At 34.9% G+C, this 23240-nt stretch overlaps 1 protein-coding gene across 1 annotated transcript in view; it reads left to right on the plus strand.

The window, feature by feature from the left end:
• The window catches only part of LOC110149659 (uncharacterized), a 366055-nt gene extending 344716 nt beyond the window's left edge, over positions 1–21339 (plus strand). Inside the window, exons 11-14 of the mRNA XM_070461789.1 lie at positions 3189–3278; positions 10770–13387; positions 16769–16851; positions 19660–21339. Of these exons, the coding sequence (XP_070317890.1) occupies positions 3189–3278; positions 10770–13387; positions 16769–16846 (2786 nt within the window). The 3' untranslated portion in view covers positions 16847–16851; positions 19660–21339. The remainder of the gene's footprint in view (positions 1–3188; positions 3279–10769; positions 13388–16768; positions 16852–19659) is intronic.
• The last annotated feature ends 1901 nt before the right edge of the window (positions 21340–23240 follow it).

Raw genomic sequence — 23240 nt, forward strand, 5'->3', positions numbered from 1 at the left:
TCTCCTCCACTGGCAGTCGAATTCTTTTACCACTGAGCAACCAAGGAAGCCCTTGCTAAATCTCCCAGACCCAGAATTAAGTCTATTTGCTCCTGAAACTGCAGACTCTAAATTATAATGATTTATTTTCTTAATCAAAGAACAGTTGGTTGCAAAAACTTTAGTTTATCTTTTTTACAAAATGCATTTCCTGAAAGCAGTCCAAAACTCACTGATAATATTAACTCACTTTCTTAACTTCTTTGCTTATAAGTCATAGTGATGTTTAGAATTTATGTTGCACTTTAAATTTTTACACCAAGTGCTATCATTTTAGGATCATTGAACTGCAGTCGCCGTTATGTCTGACATGAACACATAGTCCTTGCTCCTCCTCCATAGCCTATTGTTAGGCATAAAAAAAATACTGTAGTAAAATATACATAACGTAAAAGTTACTGTATCTACAATTTTTAAGTGTACAATTCAGTATTAAGTGCCTTCACATTTTTCTGCAACTAATCTCCAAAACTCTTTCAATTTTGTTGTTGTTTTCAGTCTCTAAGTCATTTCTGACTCTCTGTGATGCCATGAACTGTAGCATGCCAGGCTCCTTTGTCTTCCACTGTCTTCCAGAGTTTGCTCAATTTCATGTTCACTGAGTCAGTGATGCTGTCTAACTATCTTATTCTCTGTTGCCCTCTTCTCCTTTTGCCTTCAATCTTTCCCAGCATCAGGTTCTTTCCCATTGTGTCAGATGTTTGCATCAGGTGGTCAAAGTATGGGAGCTTCAGGAACAGTCCTTCCAATGAGCATTCGGGACTGATTTCCTTTAGGATTGACAGATTTGATCTCCTTACCATCCAAGGGACTCTCAAGAGTCTTCTTTAGCACCACAATTTAAAAGCATCACTTCTTCCACACTCAGCCTTCTTTATGATCCAACTCTCACATCTGTACATGACTGCTAGAAAAACCATAGCTTCACTATATGGACCTTTGTCAGTAAAGTGATGTCTCTGCTTTTTAATATGTTCTCTGACTGTGCTCAGTTGTGTCCTACTCTTTGCAGCCACATGGACTGTATCCCACCAGGCTTCTCTGTCCGTGGAATTTTCCAAGCAGAATACTGGAGTGAGTTGTCATTTCCTAATCCAGTAGATCTTTCCCACCCAGGAATCAAACCTGTGTATCTTTTGTCTCCTGCGTTGGCAGGCAGATTCTTTACTGTCAGTGCCACCTGGGAAGTCCAATATGCTATCTAGGTATGTCATAGTTTACTTCCAAGGAGTAAGTGTCTTTTAATTTCATGGCTATAGTCACAATCCACAGTGATTTGGGAGCCCAAGAAAATAAACTCTGTCACTGCTCCCATTTTCCCCCCTTCTATTTGCCATGAAGTAATGAGACTGGATGCCATGATCTTAGTTTTTTGAATGTTGAGTTTCAAGCTTTTGTCACTCTCCTCTTCCACCCTCATCAAGAGGCTCTTTAGTTCCTCTTCACTTTCTGCCATTAGATTGGTATCACCTGCATATCTGAGCATATCATAGCAGTCATTGTTATTTCTCCCAACTATCTTGATTCCTGCTTCTGATTCATCCAGTCTGGTATTTTGCATGATGTAAAATGGCAACCCACTCCAGTACTCTTGCCTGGAAAATCCCATGATGGAGGAGTCTGGTAGGCTACAGTCCATGGGGTCCCAAAGAGTTGGACACGACTGAGCGACTTCACTTTCACTTTTCACTTTCACTATGCATATAAGTTAAATAAACAGGCTAACAATATCCAGTCTTGTCATACTCCTTTCCTAATTTTGAACCAGTTGGTTGTTCCATGTCTGATTTAACTGTTGCTTCTTAACCTGCATACAGGTTTCTCAGGAGACATGTAAGGTGTCTGGTATTCCTGTCTCTTTAAGAATTTAATTAATTTAAAAGTTACAAAACTAAAACTCTGTCCCCATCAAAAAATAACCTTCCCCCTTCCCCATTTCACCCAATCTGTGCTAACTACCATCATACTCTTTGTCTCTGTAATTTTGACTAGTCTAAGTATCCCAGCAAAGACCCTGATGCTGGGAAAGGTTGAGGGCAGGAGGTGAAGGGGACTACAGAGGATGAGACTCTTGGATGGCATCACCGACTCAATGGACATGGGTTTAGGTGGACTCCGGGAGTTGGTGATGGACAGGGAGGCCTGGCGTGCTGCAGTTCATGGGGTCACAAAGAGTCGGACACGACTGAGCGACTGAACTGAATTGAACTGAAGTATCTAATATAAATATTAATCTCAAATGCAGTAGTTGCCTTTTTGTGCATGGCTTCTTTCAACTAGCATAATGTCCTTGGGGTTGATCCATATTGTTGCATGTGTCAGAATTTTCTCACTTTTTAAGGATAATGAATGTTGGATATACCACAATTTGCTTGTCTGTTAGCTGTTGATGGACATTTGGGTAACTTCCACATTTTGGCTAATGCGAATAATGCCAAACAAGGTTATAAAAATGTATCTTGGAGATTTTGCTTTCAATTCTTTTGGGTATGTACTCAGAAGTAGAATTGTTGGTATGTAAAGTAATTCTAATTTTAATTTTTTGAGGAACTGCCATACTGTTTTTTTATCATTACTGTACCATTTTACCTGCCCAACCACAGTTCATAAGGGTCTAATTTCTTTTTTTTTTTTTTGCTTGATTTTTTTTCCATTTATTTTTATTAGTTGGAGGCTAATTACTTTACATCATTACAGTAGTTTTTGTCATACATTGAAATGAATTAGCCATGGATTTACATGTATTCCCCATTCTCCACATTCTCACCAAAACTTGTCACTTTTTGTGTTTTGATAATATTCATAGCATAGGTGCTTATTAGCCAATGTTATACCAAGTGTTTCATTAATTAGGTCAAGAACTCACTACAAATCTTTTAGAGAGTTAACTGAGAATCTATTGAATATTTATATGGGGCAAAAATATCACCAGTATATACTGGGATATTGTTACATTCATTTTCAGTATTGCTTTAATAAACTCCATGAAAATTGGATCACCATTACTAATAGATATATTTGAAGAAAAAATAGTATTATCAGAAATGTTTTTTTCACTTCAGAATCATATAGTATAAAGTTTTACCTTCTATAATCATCTTACTTTTTAGGAATTGGAAAATAATTGAGTCTATTTAATATGTTCATAGGTTTTTGGAGGCCTATTTTTCTATCATCTCCACATAGCCAAAGAAAGGAAACTGAAGAACGACACTCTGTGCAACAAATTGATAACAAAGGTGAGTACATTCAATAGAAATTACCAAAGGATTTTATATATTTTATTCAATATTTAGAAATTTTAAGCCTGACTTCTTGTATTTGGGATCTCTAAGACAATATCCAAGTCCAATAATTCTCTAGGAGGATTCACTGAACTCAGCACATAATAATACTCAAGACTATGATTTATTACAATGAAAGGATACAAAATAAAATTAAATTAATAAAAGGAAAAGGCATATAATTTGAAGTCTAGTGGAAACTAAGTAAGTATTAATACAAGGTTCTAAAGTCCACTCCCATTGGAGTCACACAAGACTCATCTAATTTATCTACCAAAAACTATGATGATATGTATGAAATGTTGTCTACCAGGAAAGCTCACTAGAGTTATCAGTTCCCAGGGTGTTTTTTGCCCAGGGTATTTTTTAACAGCTTTATTGAGATATAATTTACCAATTAAGCTACACAAGTAATGGTTTTAAGTATAGATATTTACAACAATAACACCTGTTTTGGATAATTTTTATCACCATAGAAGTTAACACTATACTCTGTGGTTATCACCTACTTACTCCTTCAACTGCCTACAGTTGAAGAACTGCAGTCTTTTTTCCAAAGTGACTGTATAATTTTCCCTCTAGTCTTAAGAAACCACTGATCTACTTAAGTATCTATAGATTCCTCTGTCCTGGACATTTCATATGAACAGAATCATATAATACATAGACTTTTATAACTATATTAATTTAATTTGTATAGTGCTTTCAAGGTTAATCTATATTGTAGCATGTATCAGTACTTAATTCTTTTCATGACTGAGTAACATTCCATTGTATGGATATACTGCATTTTGTTTAGATATTTGCCAGTTGATGGATGTATGAGTTAGTTACACATTTTGCTTATTATGAATAACGATGCTATGAACATTTGTTTACATAGAGGTATATTTCCATTTCTCTTAGATATATACCTAGGAATGGAGTTGCTGCATCATATGGTTATTTGATGTTTCATTGCTTGAAAAACTGCAGATTTTTCCCAAAGTGACTGCATAATTTTATATTCCCACCTATAGTGTATGAGGATTCCTATTCCTCCACATCCTCTTTGACACTTGTCATTATTTGACTTCTATATAGCCATGTTGGTGGTTATGAAATAATATTAAATTAATAGTTTTAACATCTATTTCCTTGATGACTAATGATATTGAGCATCTTTTTATGTACTTTTTGGCCACTATATATCTTTCTTGGATAACTGTCTACTGGGATCCTATTTTTTACATATATATATATATGTATATATTTATATGTGTATATATATATATATCTGTTATTGAGTTATGAGTTTCTATATATCCTGAAAGCATATTTTTATCATATATATTATTTGCAAATATTTTATTCCATTCTGTGGATTGTCTTTGCATTTTATTCATGGTGTCCTTTGAAGCACAAATTTGAAAAATTTTGTTGACATCAAAATTACCTGTCTTTATTCAACTCATAATATAGATGTCATATATAAGAATCACTTGCCAAATCCAAGATTGTGAAGATTTACACATATTTTTTTAAGAATACTATAATTTTAATTCTTAAATTTGGTAGTTTGATCCATTTTGAATTACTTTTTGTGTATGGTGTCATGTTAGGGAACAATTCTTTTCCATGTGGATGTCCAGTTGACCCAATATCACTTGAAGAGTCTATTATTTCCCCATGGAATGGTCTTGGTATCCTTGTCAAAAATCAGTTGGCCAGAGACCCATGGTTTTATTCATTTGAAAGTGAAAGTCACTCAGTCATGTCTGACTCTTTGAGACCCCATGGACTGTAGCTTGTAGGCTTCCCAGTCCATGGAATTCTCCCAGCAAGAATACTAGAATGGGTAGCCATTCTGTCCTCCAGGGCATCTTCCCAACCCAGGGACTGAATCTGGGTCTTCTTCATTGAAGGTAGATTCTTTACCAAGTCAGCTATCAGAGAAGAACTGATATGAAGAAAGGATATTCTTTACACCCAATGTTGTTGGGAAAATTATATATCGAAGTACAAAAGAAAAAAAATGTTAATTTTAATTCATTTCTTGTATCATATACAAAATTAACTCAAATGGAGAATAGAACTAAATATAAATCCTAAAAATATATACTACTAGATGAAGAAAAATCTTTGTGACCTTGAGTTAGATGAAGATTTATCATTTACTACAAGAAGAGCATTATCCATATAAGAAACATTTGATAAAAATTGGACTTCAACACAATTTAAAAGTTCCATTTTCCAGAAAATTTTAAAGGAATGAAAGGATGCTATACACTATGAAAATGATTTTCAGCTCATATATCTGGTAAAGCACTGTATCTAGAATATGAAAAGGATACTCAAAACTCAATAATAGGAAAAAAACTAAATTTAAAATGGACAAATGGTTTAGATAGACATGTTACCAAATTGGGCTTCCCTGGTGGCTCAGTGGCAAAGAATCCACCTGCCAATGCAGGAGATGTGGGTTTGCTCTCTGAGTTGGGAAGATCACGTGGAGAAGGAAATGGTGACTCACTCCAGGATTCTTGCCTAGAGAATCCCATGGACAGAGGAGCCTGGCGGGCTACAGTCCATGGGGTCACAAGAGTCAGACATAACTTAGTAACTAAAAAACAATAACAACAACAATGTGTCATTTAAGGCCAGTGTTTTCTTTTTTATTTTCTATCTGGATAACGGATAATCTATCTATCGATGTAATTGGGGTGTTAAAATTCCCCACTACTATTTTGTTAGTGTCAATTTCTCCTTTCATTTTTATTAATATTTGCTATATGTATTTAGGTACTCCTGTGTTTCAGTGCATATATATTTAATATTATGGTATCTTCTTGTGGGATTGATCCCTTTATTATTATGTAATGTCCTTCTTTGATTCTTATTACATCTTTGTTTTAAATCTATTTTGTATTGTATAAGCATTGCTACCCCAGCTTTTTTTTTTTTTTTCTATTTACATGGAGGCGTTTTATATCTCCTCACTTTCACTCTGTCTTTAGATCTGAAGTGAGTCTGTAGTAGGGAGTGTGTAGGTGGGCTTTGTTTTTTATTCATTCCAACCACTCTACATCTTTTGAATGGACAATGTAGTTTATTTACTTTTATTGATTTGTAGGTGTGTACTTGTTGCCATATTCTTAATTGTTTGGGGGTTGTTTTGCCATCCTTTTTTTCTTCTTTTGCTCTCTGCCCTTGGAATTTGATGACTATCTTTATTGTTATATTTGGATTCCTTTTTCTTTTTATGTGTGTGTATCTATTTTAGGGGTTTAGTTTCTGGTTACCATAAGATTCATATCATATGTATATGATGCATCATATGCATTTCTCATGATATAATCTGCATATAAATTAAATAAGCAGAGTGACAATATACAGCCTTGAGGTACTCCTTTCCTGATTTGAAACCAATCTGATTTTTCATGTCCAGTTCTAACTTTTGCTTCTTGACTTGCATACAGATTTCTCAGGAGGCAGGTCAGGTAGTCTGGCATTCCCATCTCTTTAAGAATTTCCCACAATTTCTCATGCATCCAACCTGGGCTGGTGATCTGTTTCACCCTTGATAGTATACTTGTTTAAGTGCTATTCTCTCAGAATATCCCACCCTCGGCTTTCCCACAGAGTCTAAAAGTCTGTTCTGTACATCTGTGTCTCTTTTTCTGTTTTGCATATAGGGCTATCATTACCATCTTTTTAAATTCCATATATATGCATTAGTATACTGTATTGGTCTTTATCTTTCTGGCTCACAATTTCTTCTGATCCACACAATCAGTGGCTTTGGCATAGTCAATAAAGCAGAAGTAGATGTTTTTCTGGAACTCTTGCTTTCTCTATGATCCAATGGATGTTGGCAATTTGATCTCTCATTCCTCTGCCTTTTATAAATCAAGCTTGAACATCTGGAAGTTCACAGTTCAAGTACTGTTGAAGACTGGCTTGGAGAAATTTGAGCATTATTTTGCTAGTGTGTGAGATGAGAACAATTCTGTGGTAGTTAGAACATTCTCTTGCATTGCTCTACTTTGGGATTGGAATGAAAACTGACCTTTTCCAGTCCTGAGGCCACTGCTGAGTTTTCCAAATTTGCTGGCATATTGAGTGCAGCACTTTCTCAGCATCATCTCTTAGGATTTGAAATAGCTCAACTGGAATCCCATCACCTCCACTAGCTTTGTTCATAGTGATTCTTCCTAAGGACCACTTGACTTGGCATTCCAGGATGTCTGGCTAGAGCTAAGTGATCATACCATAGTGATTATCTGGGTCATGAGGAGCTTTTTTGTATAGTTCTTCTGTGTATTCTTGCCACCTCTTCTTAATATATACTGTTTCTGTTAGGTCCGTATCATTTCTTTCCTTTTTTGTGCCCATCTTTGCATGAAATATTCCCTTGGGATCACTTAATTTTCTTGACGAGATCTCTATTCTTTCCCATTCTGTTGTTTTCCTCTATTTCTTTGCATTGATCACTGAGGAAGGCTTTCTTATCTCTCCTTGCTATTCTTTAGAACTCTGCATTCAGATGGGTATATCTTTCCTTTTCTCGTTTGCCTTTTGCTTCTCTTCTTTTCACAGCTATTTGTAAGGCCTCCTCAGACAATCAGTCTGCTTTTTTGCATTTCTTTTTCTTGGGGCTGGTCTTGATCCCTGTCTCCTATACAATGTCATGAACCTCCGTCCATAGTTCTTCAGGCACTCTTATCAGATCTAATCCCTTGAATCTATTTGTCACTTCCACTGTATAATCATAAGGAATTTTATTTAGATCATACCTGAATGGTCTAGTGGTTTCCTCCACTTTCTGCAGTTTCAGTCTGAATTTGGCAATAAGGAGTTCTTGATCTGAGCCACAGTCAGCTCCCAGTCTTGTTTTTGCTGACTGAATAGAGCTTCTCCATCTTTGGCTGCAAAGAATATAAGTAATCTGATTTTGGTGTTGACCATCTGGTGATGTCCATGTGTAGAGTCTTCTCTTGTGTTGTTGTAAGAGGGTGTTTGCTATGACCAGTGCATTTTCTGGTAAAGCTCTGTTAGCTTTTGCCCTGCTTTATTCTGTACTCTGAGGCCAAACTTGCCTGTTACACCAGGTATTTCTTGACTTCCTACTTTAGCATTCCAGTCCCCTATAATGAAAGGACTTGTAGTTTGTAGCCACACCAAACTCTGTGGGTACAGATCATCATGTAGAAATAAATTTGTTATTATAGATGTTCTGGGCTTCCCATGTGGCGCTAGTTGTAATGAACCCTCCTGCCAATGCAGGAGACATCAAAGATAAAAGTTACATTCCTGGGTCTTGAAGATCCCCTGGAGAAGGGAATGGCAACCCACTCCTTTATTCTTTCCTAAGAATCCTATGGACAGAGGAGTCGGGCAACCTACAGTCCATAGGGTCCCAGTGAGTCAGACATAACTATAGTGACTTAGCATGCACAGAGTAGATGTTCTATTTCTTTTTTTTATTTTTATTTTTTTATTAGTTGGAGGCTAATTACTTTACATTATTGTAGTGGTTTTTGTCATACATTGACATGAATCAGCCATGGATATACATGTATTCCCCATCCCGATCCCCCCTCCCACCTCCCTCTCCACCCGATCCCTCTGGGTCTTCCCAGTGCACCTCTTGAAGATAGATCAATTTCAGATAGATGTTCTGTTTCATCTTTTTCATATGAATGCATTCATTTGCTTTTGGACATCAGAGATACATCTTCAAGATTATTAAATTAGAACTACTTTCTTGTGTATAATTTAGGTTCTCTGTCTCTATGGGACAGCCTGTGTACTGCTGTCTCATTTTTATCTTACTCTTAATGTTATACCTCATTCCTAATTACAAGAGACTATCCAGTTTAATAATACAGACTCATACATGATGGGCCTTTTTTTTCTAATGTTGTATTTCATTGAGTTTAAGAACTGTGTACACCTTCAATACCATATACTTGCATTTTTTTCCAGATTGCTTATAACTGTTTTATATTCCCTATTATCTTGAATGTGAGAAAGTCTAACAAGTAGTCAAATTACATCACTCTTTTGTTTTTGTCAGGTTATAAGCCTTTGTCATTAATTTATAATAATAGCACTGTATGAATAAAATATATAGTACATACTGTTTAAGAATAGAGTCACTGAAAATACTAGTCACCTCTCTCCTTCAGTATTTGCTGTCACTCAGCTTGGGTTAATAAATTTATAGTTATTACTGTGAGTATTTACTATAAAGCATAGAAATAGATACTACTAAGTCCACATTATTTTACATTATGCATGCACCATTGAATGCTATGAGGGCAACAAAATGACTGCCTGTATTTATAAGAACATGAATTCCTTTTTTTATAAAGGCTATACGTTTCAAATGTTTCATAGTAGACCAAATCATTTGTATATAAAATTGAATATATATGTATCATATATATTCAATGAATATTTTTCAGAATACCCTACTTAAATTTTTCTCTTTTATAAATACCTAAAGATTATGAGTATATAATTAAAAATTTATCTTAAGAATTCTATATGATCTTAAGAGAAACTGGATGAGAAGGCACATCTCCTTCTGTATAAAAAGTCATTGTCAGTTTCTAAATGGAAGCTACTACTCAGCATTCTTTGACTCCTCCCCAAATATGCAGTGTTTGATGCCAAAACATGGGGAAAATGTTCTTAGGACCTAAGGCAATGGTGGAGAAAGATCTTCTGTTTTAAAATTAAATCATAATGATTTTTACTTTATTTCTGCCTGTGTACCTGAAAAACAAAGTTATTCCATACATTTATGAACTTTAATTTTAAAGCTGAGGTATAGGTAAATATCTAAATTTCCAGAATCACATGCTAGTGAGTTCTTTACAGCTACATAAAACTCATCCTTGATAATACATTTACTATCGGAAATTTTGCCATTTTGACATATCAAGCCCAAAGAAATTTTTGTTCCAAAACATGGATATTGTATAAATTATAGGGATTATATTCCAGGAAAGAATAAATTGCCAGTATTAGAATGGCCAAAACATTCATTCATAACATCTTATGGAAAAGCCCAAAGTTTCTGGTCAACTCAATATTTCTAAAAGCAAGATAAAATTAATATAGATATGCAGTATCCAATATGTGAAAAGCAAGTTTTATTTTGGCCAAATGATGCCAATGAATTCCTATTTAAACTAAAGATTAAGCTCCCTGAATCTGAAGAGAATAAAATCTGAGATAAATGATCATGTTTCATTTTTGTGTCTTAATAAGCTCAATATGACACCTGTTTGAGCAGAAAATGTAGGATCATGGCTTCCTTTTGAAATATCCAATAGTAAGAACCTATTTAAGGAAATGGAATTTTTTCTTTTGCATATATTTGTGTGTGTGTGATGTGTATTGTGTTTGTCAAAGTCAATTTTTTTCATTGTTCTTGCTCGTATTTTGCTCTTCTAGCAGTGTCCAGAATTCAGCTTGTAAGATACCCAAGTGATGATAAGACTGTAAGATTCAAAGAGATGTCACCAACTCTGAGTGATAAGCAAGACTCACAGCTAAAGTTAATGGAAAAGCACAGCCACAACGTTTTTTCAAACCCAAATACTTTCATGGATGAGAAGCATCACAGAAATGCCAGCCACAAAATTTCTGTCTGTAAGAGTTGTTACACAGACTATAGATACCAACAAAGATTTCAGAGTTCCAGGTGTCAAATGAGTCCTATTCATTTCCTAAATCCTCAGGGTTACACCTCTGAATTTTTGGTGCCTGTCTACCACCCTACTTCCATGAGCCCTTGGTTTGCTGTATGCCCCAAGACTCACAGAAATAATACAAACACTTTAGACACTGGAGCTCTTATATGTTCTAAATGTTTTGTACAAATCAATAATTTTTCTTTTCATAAGTGTCTCATTAATTCTGATGATGATTCAGACCATGACTGTCCTTTACATCTCCAAGTTCCCTTGGATTCTAAATATTCTTTGAGTTCCAGATCTATTAGTCACCACAAGACTTCTCAGAACAGCCCTTTATCTCGATCCTTGGATCCTGAGCAACCTGTGGGCATCCGCTGCCCTTTCCACTGGGAGGATTATAAATATTCTTTGGGCTCAACTTCTTTTTTACACTGTGAAAGTTGCTCAGCTCTCCAGAATCTCATGGGTTCTACTGTTACTCATACCTTTCCAGTGAATCCTCAAAATAATATCAGCCACCATAGTACCCCTGGCCCAGGCAATGTCATCCACACCAGCAGCGTTGCTGGCCTTGAAAGCGAGGGTAAGTTTAAATTTACTGCCAAATTTGAAAATGAGGCCAATCCTGATGAGACTAAATTGGTCAATACTGGCAATCTCAAAGATAAGGCCAAAGACAAGCCTCTTTTTAAAGATGAGGAAAACTATGAAGATGAGACAGACTCTGAAGATGAGAAAGAGCCTGAAGATGAAACAGACCCTGAAGATGAAAGCAATACCAAAGACAGGAAAGATCCCAAAGATAAGTCTGACCCTGATAACACTGATCCAAAAGATAGTAATGCTGAAAATGATGCAGACACAAGCAATGAGTCTGATCCCAGTGGTGATGCTGACTCTACCAGTGGAGCTGATTCTACCAGTGAAGGTGACTCTAACAGTGGAACTGAATCCAACAGTGAACCTGACTCTAACATTGGTAATGCCAGTAACAATGATGCTAACTCCAAATGTAACACTGATTTTGAGGAAAACAAACACACCAACAATTCACAAAATGTCTTTGTCCTAGATATTGATGTTTATCAAGAGTGTACTGCTGACTCCAATAATGACTCTAATCCCAACTACACCTCTGGATTCCAAAATGGAGCTGGCCCAGACTGCACTTCTGGTTCCTGCAAGGGTGCTGGCTTCAGCATTGGTTCCAGCAGTATCATTGGCCTCAACAATAGACTTGGCCCCAACAATGCACCTAGCCCTAACATTAATGAATCTGGCCTCCAGAACAATGGCTCTGGACCCCAAAATATAAGACTGCATCCCTTCAGCCCTGGATTCAGCAGCAGTGTCTCTGGCCCCAACATTAATGGCCTTAGACCCAATAATATCCCTGTCCTAAACAGCAATAACCCTGGCCTCAACAATAATAGCCCTGGTCCCAATAATAATAGCTCTGGCCTTGAAAAAAACCCTAATTCTAGCTATAATGCCAGGCTTAGTAATGCTACTAGTCACAATATTGCTTTCAGTCCTAACAAGGATGCTAACTCCATCTATGAAACAAAATTCATCAGTGCTGCTGGCCACAACTATGTAACTATTTCAAACTGCGGTTCAAACCTTAAATATGTCCCAGGATTTACCCATGCAGTAGGTTCTAATTTTGTAGATAACCGCAACTATATTGCCAGAAATAGCTATGCTGACAGTCCCAGCTCTACTTCTAGCACTGTCAATGTCACTGACACCAGTTACACCACTATTTTCACTAGTGCTATTAGCCCTACTTATACCAACTGTGCCTCAGACACTAACCATGAGCCCAGATTTACTCATATCATTGGCTCCAACTTTGTCATCAACCCCAATTATCATATCATAAATACTTATCATAATTCTAGTACCAGCAATGCTAGTAATCTCTCTGAGACCAAATTGGACATCAATCCCAGTTCCTCTATTCCTAACATTGTTTATAGTAACTCCTCAGTTTTTGTTGCTGACAGTAACTATATTTCTACTCCGTTGACCACCTCTAAATTTTCTGATCCACCTAAGCTTGATAGGAGTTATACAATTTTTGATGACTACAAATTTGGTGCCTGTTTCAAAGATTATCCTGGCCCCATGGATTCTATTAGTTTTAAGCATGCTACTGAGTTCAAGGATGTCCTTGATGCCAAGGAATCTGGCTTTTTAAAAGATTTCTCTGAGGTCCAGAATCCCATTGTTATCAAGGAAATTGCCAGCTTAAACTTTCACTCCAATTCAAATATTCCACTCCTTAGTTTTGATATTATAGTAGAAGCTGAACCACCAGATGTTGTGAAGTTTGTCATGCCATCAGGTGCTGTGAATCAGTTTTTTAAGGTAAGTTTATACAAATGTAGATTTTATTTTCTCTACATTTCCTACAATTCAGAGGATTACTCTGGAACAGGATTTTAAAAACTCTATTTTTATTTACTTGGATATTCAAACCATGGAAAACAGGGAGACAAGGTGTCCAGTATTACTCCTCCTTTGACCTTGTAGCCAACAACATGGTTTTCCATTAAAAGATCAAGCTGCTAAACAACTGACAAATAGGAAAATGGTCTTGATTGCACTGTGACTGGTTAATCTGCCACTTTATCAAGGGTTGCATAACATACTATCTAAATCTAGTAATGTTTTACCTACTTCCTCTCACCTGTACATGGCCACCTGTACATGGCCTGGTGTTGGTTCTTTCCTTATATGTGCAGAGAGAAAATATAGTTAAATGAACTTTAAATACCATGGATCAAGACATTTTAAAACAACTATCTCTCAAAAAATCCCATTTTATGAAGAAGGTTGTTCAGAACTAGTCATGATATTCTAATCTCCCACTTAAATAAATAAAATTTAAATTAATTAGATGAAATGATATTGGGGAGCAAAAAACCCCAAACCTTTGATACTTTTGACTTAAAATTTACTTTATCTTATTTCCCCTGAAAATAAGTAAAACAAATATATTTTAACAAGTCTTTATCAAATGTTTCTTCCAGCACTCTGAATTGCATACACAAAGATTGCTGTTTGACCAGCGCCAAGTAATATTCTTTTTGATGAAACTTTACCAAGATGTTGTCATTGAGACATAATTTAGTATGCTTGGAATTTTATCCTTGTTATACTTCTTTAGATGTGATGAACAAATATACTTAACTTGAATTGTTGTGTCTGTGTTCATAAGTGTGCAACTTGAAATAACTGTTTTCTATTAGGATGTGTCAGTGAATCTAACTGTATATTCAAAATAAGGCATATATTCTTTTTTTTTTTTAATTTGAAATCTTTTTTTTTAATTTTTATTAGTTGGAGGCTAATTACTTTACATCATTACAGTAGTTTTTGTTATACATTGAAATGAATTAGCCATGGATTTACATGTATTCCCCATCCCAGTCCCCCCTCCCACCTCCCTCTCCACCCTATCCCTCTGGGTCTTCCCAGTGCACCAGGCCCGAGCACTTGTCTCATGTACCCAACCTGGGCTGGTTATCTGTTTCACCCTAGATATTCTTATAACCAAAATGAAAGTACAAAATCAGTATCTTCTTAATGCTCCTATACTTTAATAGAGGAGAATTTTGTGATTTTCCCAAGAGAACACACCTCCCAGGAAATAGTTGCAATTGCTTAGTGTGTGTGTGTGTGTGTGTGTGTGTGTGTGTGTGTGTGTGTGTGTATAGCTTCTCTATAGGTAAACGTAAGGTTAATGTTGGCCAGTGATAATAAAAATAATATTGCTCAGATACAAGACTTAACATTAGAGAAAAAAAAGAGATGTTTTCTCCAGGTGTTTTCCACAAATGAAATTTTACAGCAGTATGAATGCATTTAAATATGCTTTATTTTATGGCTTTTATGTTTTAGCTAAATGAAAATATGATTATAATAAGTTTTAGCTTACTAGTTAAGGAAGGTAGCTAACATTTTGCAGTTCAAATCATAATATCTAAGAGCTGTTTCCTAAATTGGGATATGTAAAATATGTTGGTTTTGGCTGAAAGCTATACACAAAAAATCAAATTTTTAATGGAGGATACTTGATTCCCCGAAAACATAATAATAAAAAGTTGTTCTTAATAAAACTTAATAGACTACCACAAATACTATGCTGTGGGTACATACATTCCAACCTACTGACTATGGCTATGTAACGGAAATATATGCAACTACTTTATTTTCATTGAAGACAGATAAACTTCACAGTACATTCATCAGTAGCTTGAGAAACTATGTATTTTGCATGCCTTCACTAACAAAGTATTTTTCTGGAAAAAATAGGTCATTGTCTTCCCTTAGAGCTTTGATATTTTCATATATTCCTGGTTTGTTACATCCTTTCCATACTTACCTCACAAACAATTATAATGGGGATTACAAAAGTGCTTTTCCCACTCAAACAATTTAAGAAGTGAGAGAAGCTCACTTCAAAGGAATATTTTTTTAAATTTACCAATTACAAGTGAACCAAACAGTCAGCTCAGTATCAGAACACATAGTCAAGCCACTTATACCATCTTCATTCATTCCATCATTAAGCTTTTAATAATTAAATAGCGCAGAATGCTTTAAGAACATACAGACTAAGTGAAAAAATAGTCCCCTTTAAAGCACTTGAAGCCTACTTTTCTTAACAGGAAAACAAGTGGGTGTTTGAAGGTAGAAACTATATGAAGACAAATAAATAGCATTTTACTGAGTTTCCAGAATGGTTCGAAACATTTTGGATGCTTAGATCACAACATGTCACCAATGTATTAAAATAGTTGTAAATATGTATGTGTGGACTATTACTCTGGTTTGCACTTTTCAGAAACAACCAAAATTGTAACTCCTGAAATTTGTCTTTCTTTATGTGAAGTTTATCATTGACTTCTATGGATAGTGGTATTAGAACTATGTTACTCAGAGTCTACAGTCATTTGATAAGTTATCTAGTTACAATTCTGCAGAAACAATCTGATTCCATATAAAAGATAAAATTAGTAGTTTGCCTTTCTTAAACTGTGAAAATAGCTTTGATTTATTAATAAAATTTGCTCAAGGATTTAATTAACTTAAGTCCTTGACAGGTCCAAATGTACAGAAGAGTTGCATTAAGGTCATTCAAAGTGGTGACACTTCTAATTTATGGTAGATTTTTTTTAAGTACAAAGATGAGTTAGTAGTGACACTGAAGAAAAAATTTTCACATAGTACAGTCTATTATAATGAGAGTTGTGTGAATATGGAGTTATTCAGACCTTCCTAGCAGTAGTGTCTGAAAATACGAATCAAATATGTTATGCTATTTGCACCAAAATTCTCTTGAATTAGTAAATGCTTCAAAAATTAACCACAAAAATGCTTTTGTTTATAAGTATCATGAGTATTTGAGGAAGTCTTTGTTCAAGAAAGGCTTAATTTGCAGTATGTCTTCAAAGTGGCCAAAATTTTTCATACTTTCAACTCAAAATGGTCTACTTAGTATATTATTTCCTTTCCATTTATATAGCCAGGAATGTTCATGAATAAGTTTAATTCATCTGCTTAATATTTATTGAAATAAATTTTAGTTAAGCCAATCCTTTAGGCAGATAAATATAGTACCCATGTATTCCAAATAATCAAAGCAATCTCTTGCCTAATACCTTCTTAATTAAATATATTTACATGCAAATAAACTATTTTTCCATTCCTAGCTTTTTAGGAATTTGTTGTGTTTTGTTTCAGTGGAAGACAAGTTTTCTGGGGATTTGGAGTCTAAGATACAGCCAAATCATCTCCTACCCAAAGATACTGGCAACTTAATCAAGGTCTGTTAATTGTTAAGCTACTTTAATGAGGCCATCTGTGCACCAAACTTTTTTATAAAGTCACTCTCTTATACATCAATTTGATAATATTTCTTTATAATACTAAAGTGCTTCCATGGTGTCTTATTGCTGGATTCCTTGTCATATAGGATAGGGTCCTCAAAGTGTTCAATTGTGATAGTCAACTCCTTTTGAGATGAATCAGTAAAATATCTCAAATTGAATATAACAAAATAATATTGAACAAATCAACAATGTCCCTTCTGCTGACTATGTGACCTGCTGCTTTCTGAATAATTTGGGAGAAAATGATCGTTAATCAGGTAAAGATCAAGGTTTCAGATTGAATCCAGCCTCTTTCCTATATCTGCACTATTGTGTAGTTTTCTGAGCCAGCCATAAAATCTACAGTGACTCTGGTGAGCAATCCAAAGGAGAACCAGTTGCCCCAAGCTCAAAGTAAAGAGCACTTTGTTACTGCCCCTTTTGCAGAAAATTTGCCAATAACCTTCTTTCTGTAGGAATTTCGGGATATATATTTTTCCTAATGGCTCAAGTTCCTTGGCCCAGCCCCCTCGAATATAGCAATGGGATCAATGATGCATTATATCTAGACACATAGAAAAAGTCAGACCACATCAACTTGAGTCCAAATATTGGTAAGGACTAAACTGGGAGAACCTAAAGACAGTATGTTATTCAGCATCATATATCTTAAATAATTGACTTAAGAGGCATTTTATTCTCAAAAAATATTTCACTAGAATTTTAAATTCCAAAAATGTTTGCTGCAGTGATACAAGTGTGCACTCGACAACTGCAGAATCTATATAATCTGCCATGTGTTCCGTTTGAAAAACTAAGGCAGCTGTGTCTAAATTTGTTACATTTTCTACTTAGAGGGACAAGTTATAGACCAAATTTTCCAAAGTTTTAAAGCCTGAATTTGGATGTCAAAGACAATAAATGTGAAATGATTAAACAAGCAAAGCATGAAATCTCTCGTGAATAAAGTCAACCAATCTACTACTAAAGATATCTGGGTTCATTAAGTGGATGTTTAAAGGATAAAGCTTGTTTATCCAGTGTAGTACAGTTCCTCAATGAAATGAAGAGTGGGGAATAAGAAGGCAGCAGTAAGAAAGCAGTATATTGGAGAAGGCAAATTAAATAATGTTATATGGAGAAAGAAAGAGCAATATTGTAGAATAATAAACATGATCGCAGTAATCCTTACTGTGTTTTTTTCACATTGCTGAATCCCAATATGTTCTGGCTAATCTAGGTTCATTTGTAAAAGAAATATTTTTCTTTGTACTCCTCATCTTCCCTTATCTCATCACATACACACAACACAATTTCAGACTTTTCAAAGTTGTAACTACCAAAAATATAAGCACCTTATTTTAATAGACACTCAGTTATTTACCGCTAGCTTATGTTTTTCTTTTTCTGAGGTCACTCTATTTCCCTGACCTTCCTACTCCACTCAGAAAGTAACTATTCTATCAAGCTGTTCTGAGCCAACTCTACTGCATAGCTGCTGACTCTGGAAGCTTGACCTTCTAATATATCCCCAATCACCTCCTTTTTACCCGTATCTCACAGAAAGTCTACACACACACAAACACACACACACACCCCACATATAACTTCCTCTGCTTTTGTGTTACTTTAAGGGCCATTGCCATCTAAGTTTTTATGGTAACTTAATAAGAAAATAATTTTATTACAAATGATTAAATTACAAATGAATTTCTGGAATACAACTTTTATTCATAAATTGGGAACAATCTATATTTATTCACACCTGCTATTTCAGTAGATCCTGAATAAAATATGGTTAGTCAAGTAATAAGTGAAGTGTAAACAACAGAAGAAACCAGCACTAGCATTATTTTATTTCATCTCATAAATGCTATATTGCCAATGTCTACAGGTCACAGTCAAGAAGCACATTTCATTCAACTTAACTGCATAATAGTAGATAATCAGACAAGCAAAGAATTGCTCTAGGCCCTTAAAATGTCATTTCTAAATACTTTCATAATATTATGAATCTGAAAAAAGTTGACTAAGATTTGTTAATTGTGAGAATTTTAAGCAAAAGTTCAGAAAAAATCCAATTTTCAATATGATTATTTTCATGATTTCATATTACTCTTGAATATAGTTTATACACAGAATATGATAAGACATAAAATATTGGAGAAACATCAATATTGAAATTGGAAAATGCATAAAATTTAAGGTAAATCTTCAGACAGCTATTTAATAACCAACATTTAATAACACTGTCTGAAATGCATTCTTGAGTTTCGTATGTATTAGTTTATTTAATCCTAACAGCCCTATGATGTTACATAATTTTCCCTATTATCCCTATTTTACAGATGAGGAAACTGAGACATTATGTACTGAAGTAATTTTTATGATCATATAGCTACTAAACAAAAACAAATCAGAACCTAAAATTAAAAATTTAGAGTTAATTATATTTTAATAATATGTAATTAAAAGTGTCAAGTATGGTAAATATTGTGTTAATCTAATCTTAGCAGATAGCTAGGTTACAAAATGAGCATTAATGTGGTTCTATTTTAGTATTTTAAGATATAATATTATGCCTATAATTGTAAAGTCATCACAGTAGCTTCTTGGGCATTGTTTCGGAGCTTTCAAGGCTCATGATACCCAATATTTTCTTTAAGTAATTACTTAAAGTAGTCTGAAGATAAAAATGTTTTTCTTTCATTACCACTTTTAACTCCCAAGTTTTTTTGTTTGTTTTTTACCCTATTATTGCAGCTCAACCTCCAGACAGGTAGCAGAGAAAACCTCCGCCCTTGATTAATGAAAAGAATACGTTGAGATGGAAAAGACAAAGACAGCAAAGAAGGTTTTGAGGATATGAGCAAATAACTTCAAAAATTGCAGAGTTCCATGGGCAGTATTTATTATATGTTCTTTCTCACATCCTCCTTCCCATTATATTACCATGTCTTTATTGTCCTTTGGGGCCAACAATGTTGCTTTAACATATATTGTGACAATTGCCCCATTCATCTTCTTTGCTTCTGGCAGACTCTAGAATTAGGAAATGGTCCTTTCTAGCAATCCTATACAAATATATTGTTAATGACTCAAAAGTGCAGTTAGATTTTTCAGCCAGAACTTCTTTCCATCTTTTGTGTAAGTTTCCTTCTCCAGAAGATGATCTTAACATTTAACAAATCTTGCAATAGATGCTTTTAATATTGTAATGACCACTCTAGGTTTTATACCACCCACAATCAATTAATATTTTATTGTTACTGTTGTTTATTATTGTTATAGTTTTATGAATGTGGTAAACAAAATTAAAATAGTTGAGACTCATCAGTATTGTTCATTGTTTGCTTAACTTGCTATTTTCCCATTCAACCTTGTTAACCTAGGAAAACTGATAATATCTGTCCTTTATCAATTTATCACCACTCTCTCTGTATGCTTATTTTTTATTACTTAAATCTAACCCTTTGTTCCAACTATATGAGTCTCCTCACTTTTTCCCTACAGTTTTCCTTATATATACAGGCCCCATATTGTTTTTGGTACATTTCCTCAATTCAAGACCTACCTTATCCACAAAGCTTCACACTTCTATAAACAATATTGATCCTTCCATTCCCAAGTTTCTGTTCTTCAGGTCAGCTGAGAAAGATCATAGCACACTTGGGGAACTGCCCGTACTTAGCGTGCATTATAGTCCATGATGATCAGGGACTGATGAGAAATGAGATTGGAAAAATAACTAGGAAATTTGTCACAATAGAAAATCTAGATTTTACTCCAGGGGTGATAGGTAACCCTTAAAAGATTTAAGTATGGTGGCAATATGATCTAATTTAGAGGAATAATGCTGATGGTGGTATGGAGGATGGATTTAAGGAGAAGCCATAAGGGAGTGATAATAAAGCACACCTGCGTGATAGTCCAGACTCTAATTCAAAAGGACTTGAAATAAATCTGTAAGTAGTAAGAATGCATAGGAGAGAACACATTTGAGAGCTATGATAACAAAACAGTTGGAATTACTGGATTATTTGATGTAAGAGAAAGTTTACTGTGACGTTTACTATATTTTTCAACTTTCCAACATGGGAAGATAATGGTACCATTAAGCAAATTGGGAATTAGAGAAGAATGAGAAGAGAGAAGGAGGTGTGGGGTGATACCATAGTTTTGAATTAAGATGGAGATTCCTGAGTAACATTTGGGTTATGATATTGAAAATCCATCTAAGATAAGCCCTGACCTTTAATATACTCTAGATGTAGAAGATATAAAAAACACACAGTGTTAGGAATTCCTCATATGTTGGGGTCCTTTAATGGGCTAGAACCTGGTGGTCTGGAGTCGATGATAAGAAAGTGAAAGAAGGAAAGAGGCTAATATTCCCTGGGTTACACAGCCAGCATTCACATTCCAGGGAATCAGCCAGAAATAGAGAGAGAGAGAGAGAGAGAGAGAGAGAAGGACACGGGGACCCAAGTCTCTGGTGGAGCAAGGGTGCTTTATTGAATTCTGTAAGAGAATGTATACCGTAAAACAAGGTAGCTTCTTCAGATAAAGATCAAGAGACCAGATTTTACAAGTTACCCACGAAGCAAGGAGCAATAGAGGCCATAAGGCCAAAAGGCGATCCATATCAAAAGAGGGTCGTAAACAATCCTTTTCACCAAATGGAAAAGCTAGTGGAGGAAATCCTATGCAAGCACCCCATCTCTTTGATCTCCGTCCTGGGAGCAGCTTGCCTGCTCCTCTCTCCCCTGACATGGACCAATAAGGAACAGAGGGCTCAAGAGAGATAGGAAACAGCACAGAGGAATCCTACTGTTAAACATTCCCTGACATTCATATACATATAAGGTTAACCATTTCAGGAAGCATTATCACAATATTTAATCTTAACATTTATCATTTAAAGTCATCATCACATATAGTACATAAAAATATGGAAATAAAGGCTTCAAAAACAAATATGTTGTCCAAAGCCACAGATATAATAATTGGAAGAACTTGGAACTAGAACACTTTTATGGCAGTTATGGGTTCCAGAAAGTAATCCATGGCTCAAAGAAAATGTTCATAACAGAAATTCTATTTCCTTGATATTCAGAGCTCTGACATTTTATGTTAATTTAAAAACAAAAAAAAAAAAGCCCAAGAAGAAAATATTATATTTTACATAAAAAATGACTATGGATATAATTAATCTTTACAGATTTATGTGCTTTGCCTGAATAGTCATAAATTACCTAAAAAATAAATTGCCTTTTTTTTTCATTTTTTATTTTGGTGAAATACACATAACACAAAATTTACCATATTAATCATTTTAAATGTGTAGATTAGTGGCATTAAATACATTCACAACCATCACCACCATCTACCACAACTCTTTTCATCTGATAAAACTGAAACTCTTACCTGTTAAACAATAACTCCCCATTTCCCCTTCCTTAACCCCTGACAACCACTTTCTATTTTCTGTATTTATGATTTTGACTACCCTAAGTACCTTATATAGTGGAGTGATACAGTTTGTGACTGGCTTCTTTCGCTTAGCATAATGTCCTCAAATTTCTTCCATGTTGCAGCATATGTTAGGATTTCCTCATTTTCTAAGGCTGAGTAATATTCCACTGTATGTATATACTGCATTTTACTTATCTAGTCATCCAACAATGGACACTTGGGTTACTTTCACATTTTAGCTTCAGTGAATGATGCTTCTCTGAACATAGATCTACAAATATGTCTTTAAGACCCTGTTTTTATTTCTTTTCAGTATATACCCAGAAGCAGAATTGCTTCATCATGTGGTAATTTTAATTTTTTGAGGAACTGCTGTATTTTCCACAACATCTATACCATCCTATATTACCATCAGTAGTGCACAAGGATATCAATTTTCTACACATCCTAGACAACACTTATATTCTGGATATTTTTGGTAGGTGCCTTTCTACGTACATACAAGTGTAAACTGGAATCTAACTGTAGTTTTGATTCACATTTTCCTAATGATTAGTGATATTGAGCATCTTTTCATTCACATATTGGCTATTTTCTATCTTCTTTGGAGAAATGTCTATTTAAGTCCATTGCCCTGTTTTGAACCAGGTTATTTGATTTTTGTTGTTGAGCATTAGGAGATCTCCACATATTTTAAGTTAGACATGGCTGTGGTCCGTGTGATCAGATTGGCTAGCTATCTGTGACTGTGGTTTCAGTCTGTCTGCACTCTGATGCCCTCTCTCAGTGCCTACTGTCTTACTTTGGTTTCTCTTAACTTGGATGTGGGGTATCTCTTCATGGCTGCTCCAGCAAAGCACAGCCACTAC

Source organism: Odocoileus virginianus, chromosome X (genome assembly GCF_023699985.2).
Source record: "Odocoileus virginianus isolate 20LAN1187 ecotype Illinois chromosome X, Ovbor_1.2, whole genome shotgun sequence".
Classification (NCBI taxonomy): Eukaryota; Metazoa; Chordata; class Mammalia; order Artiodactyla; family Cervidae; genus Odocoileus; species Odocoileus virginianus.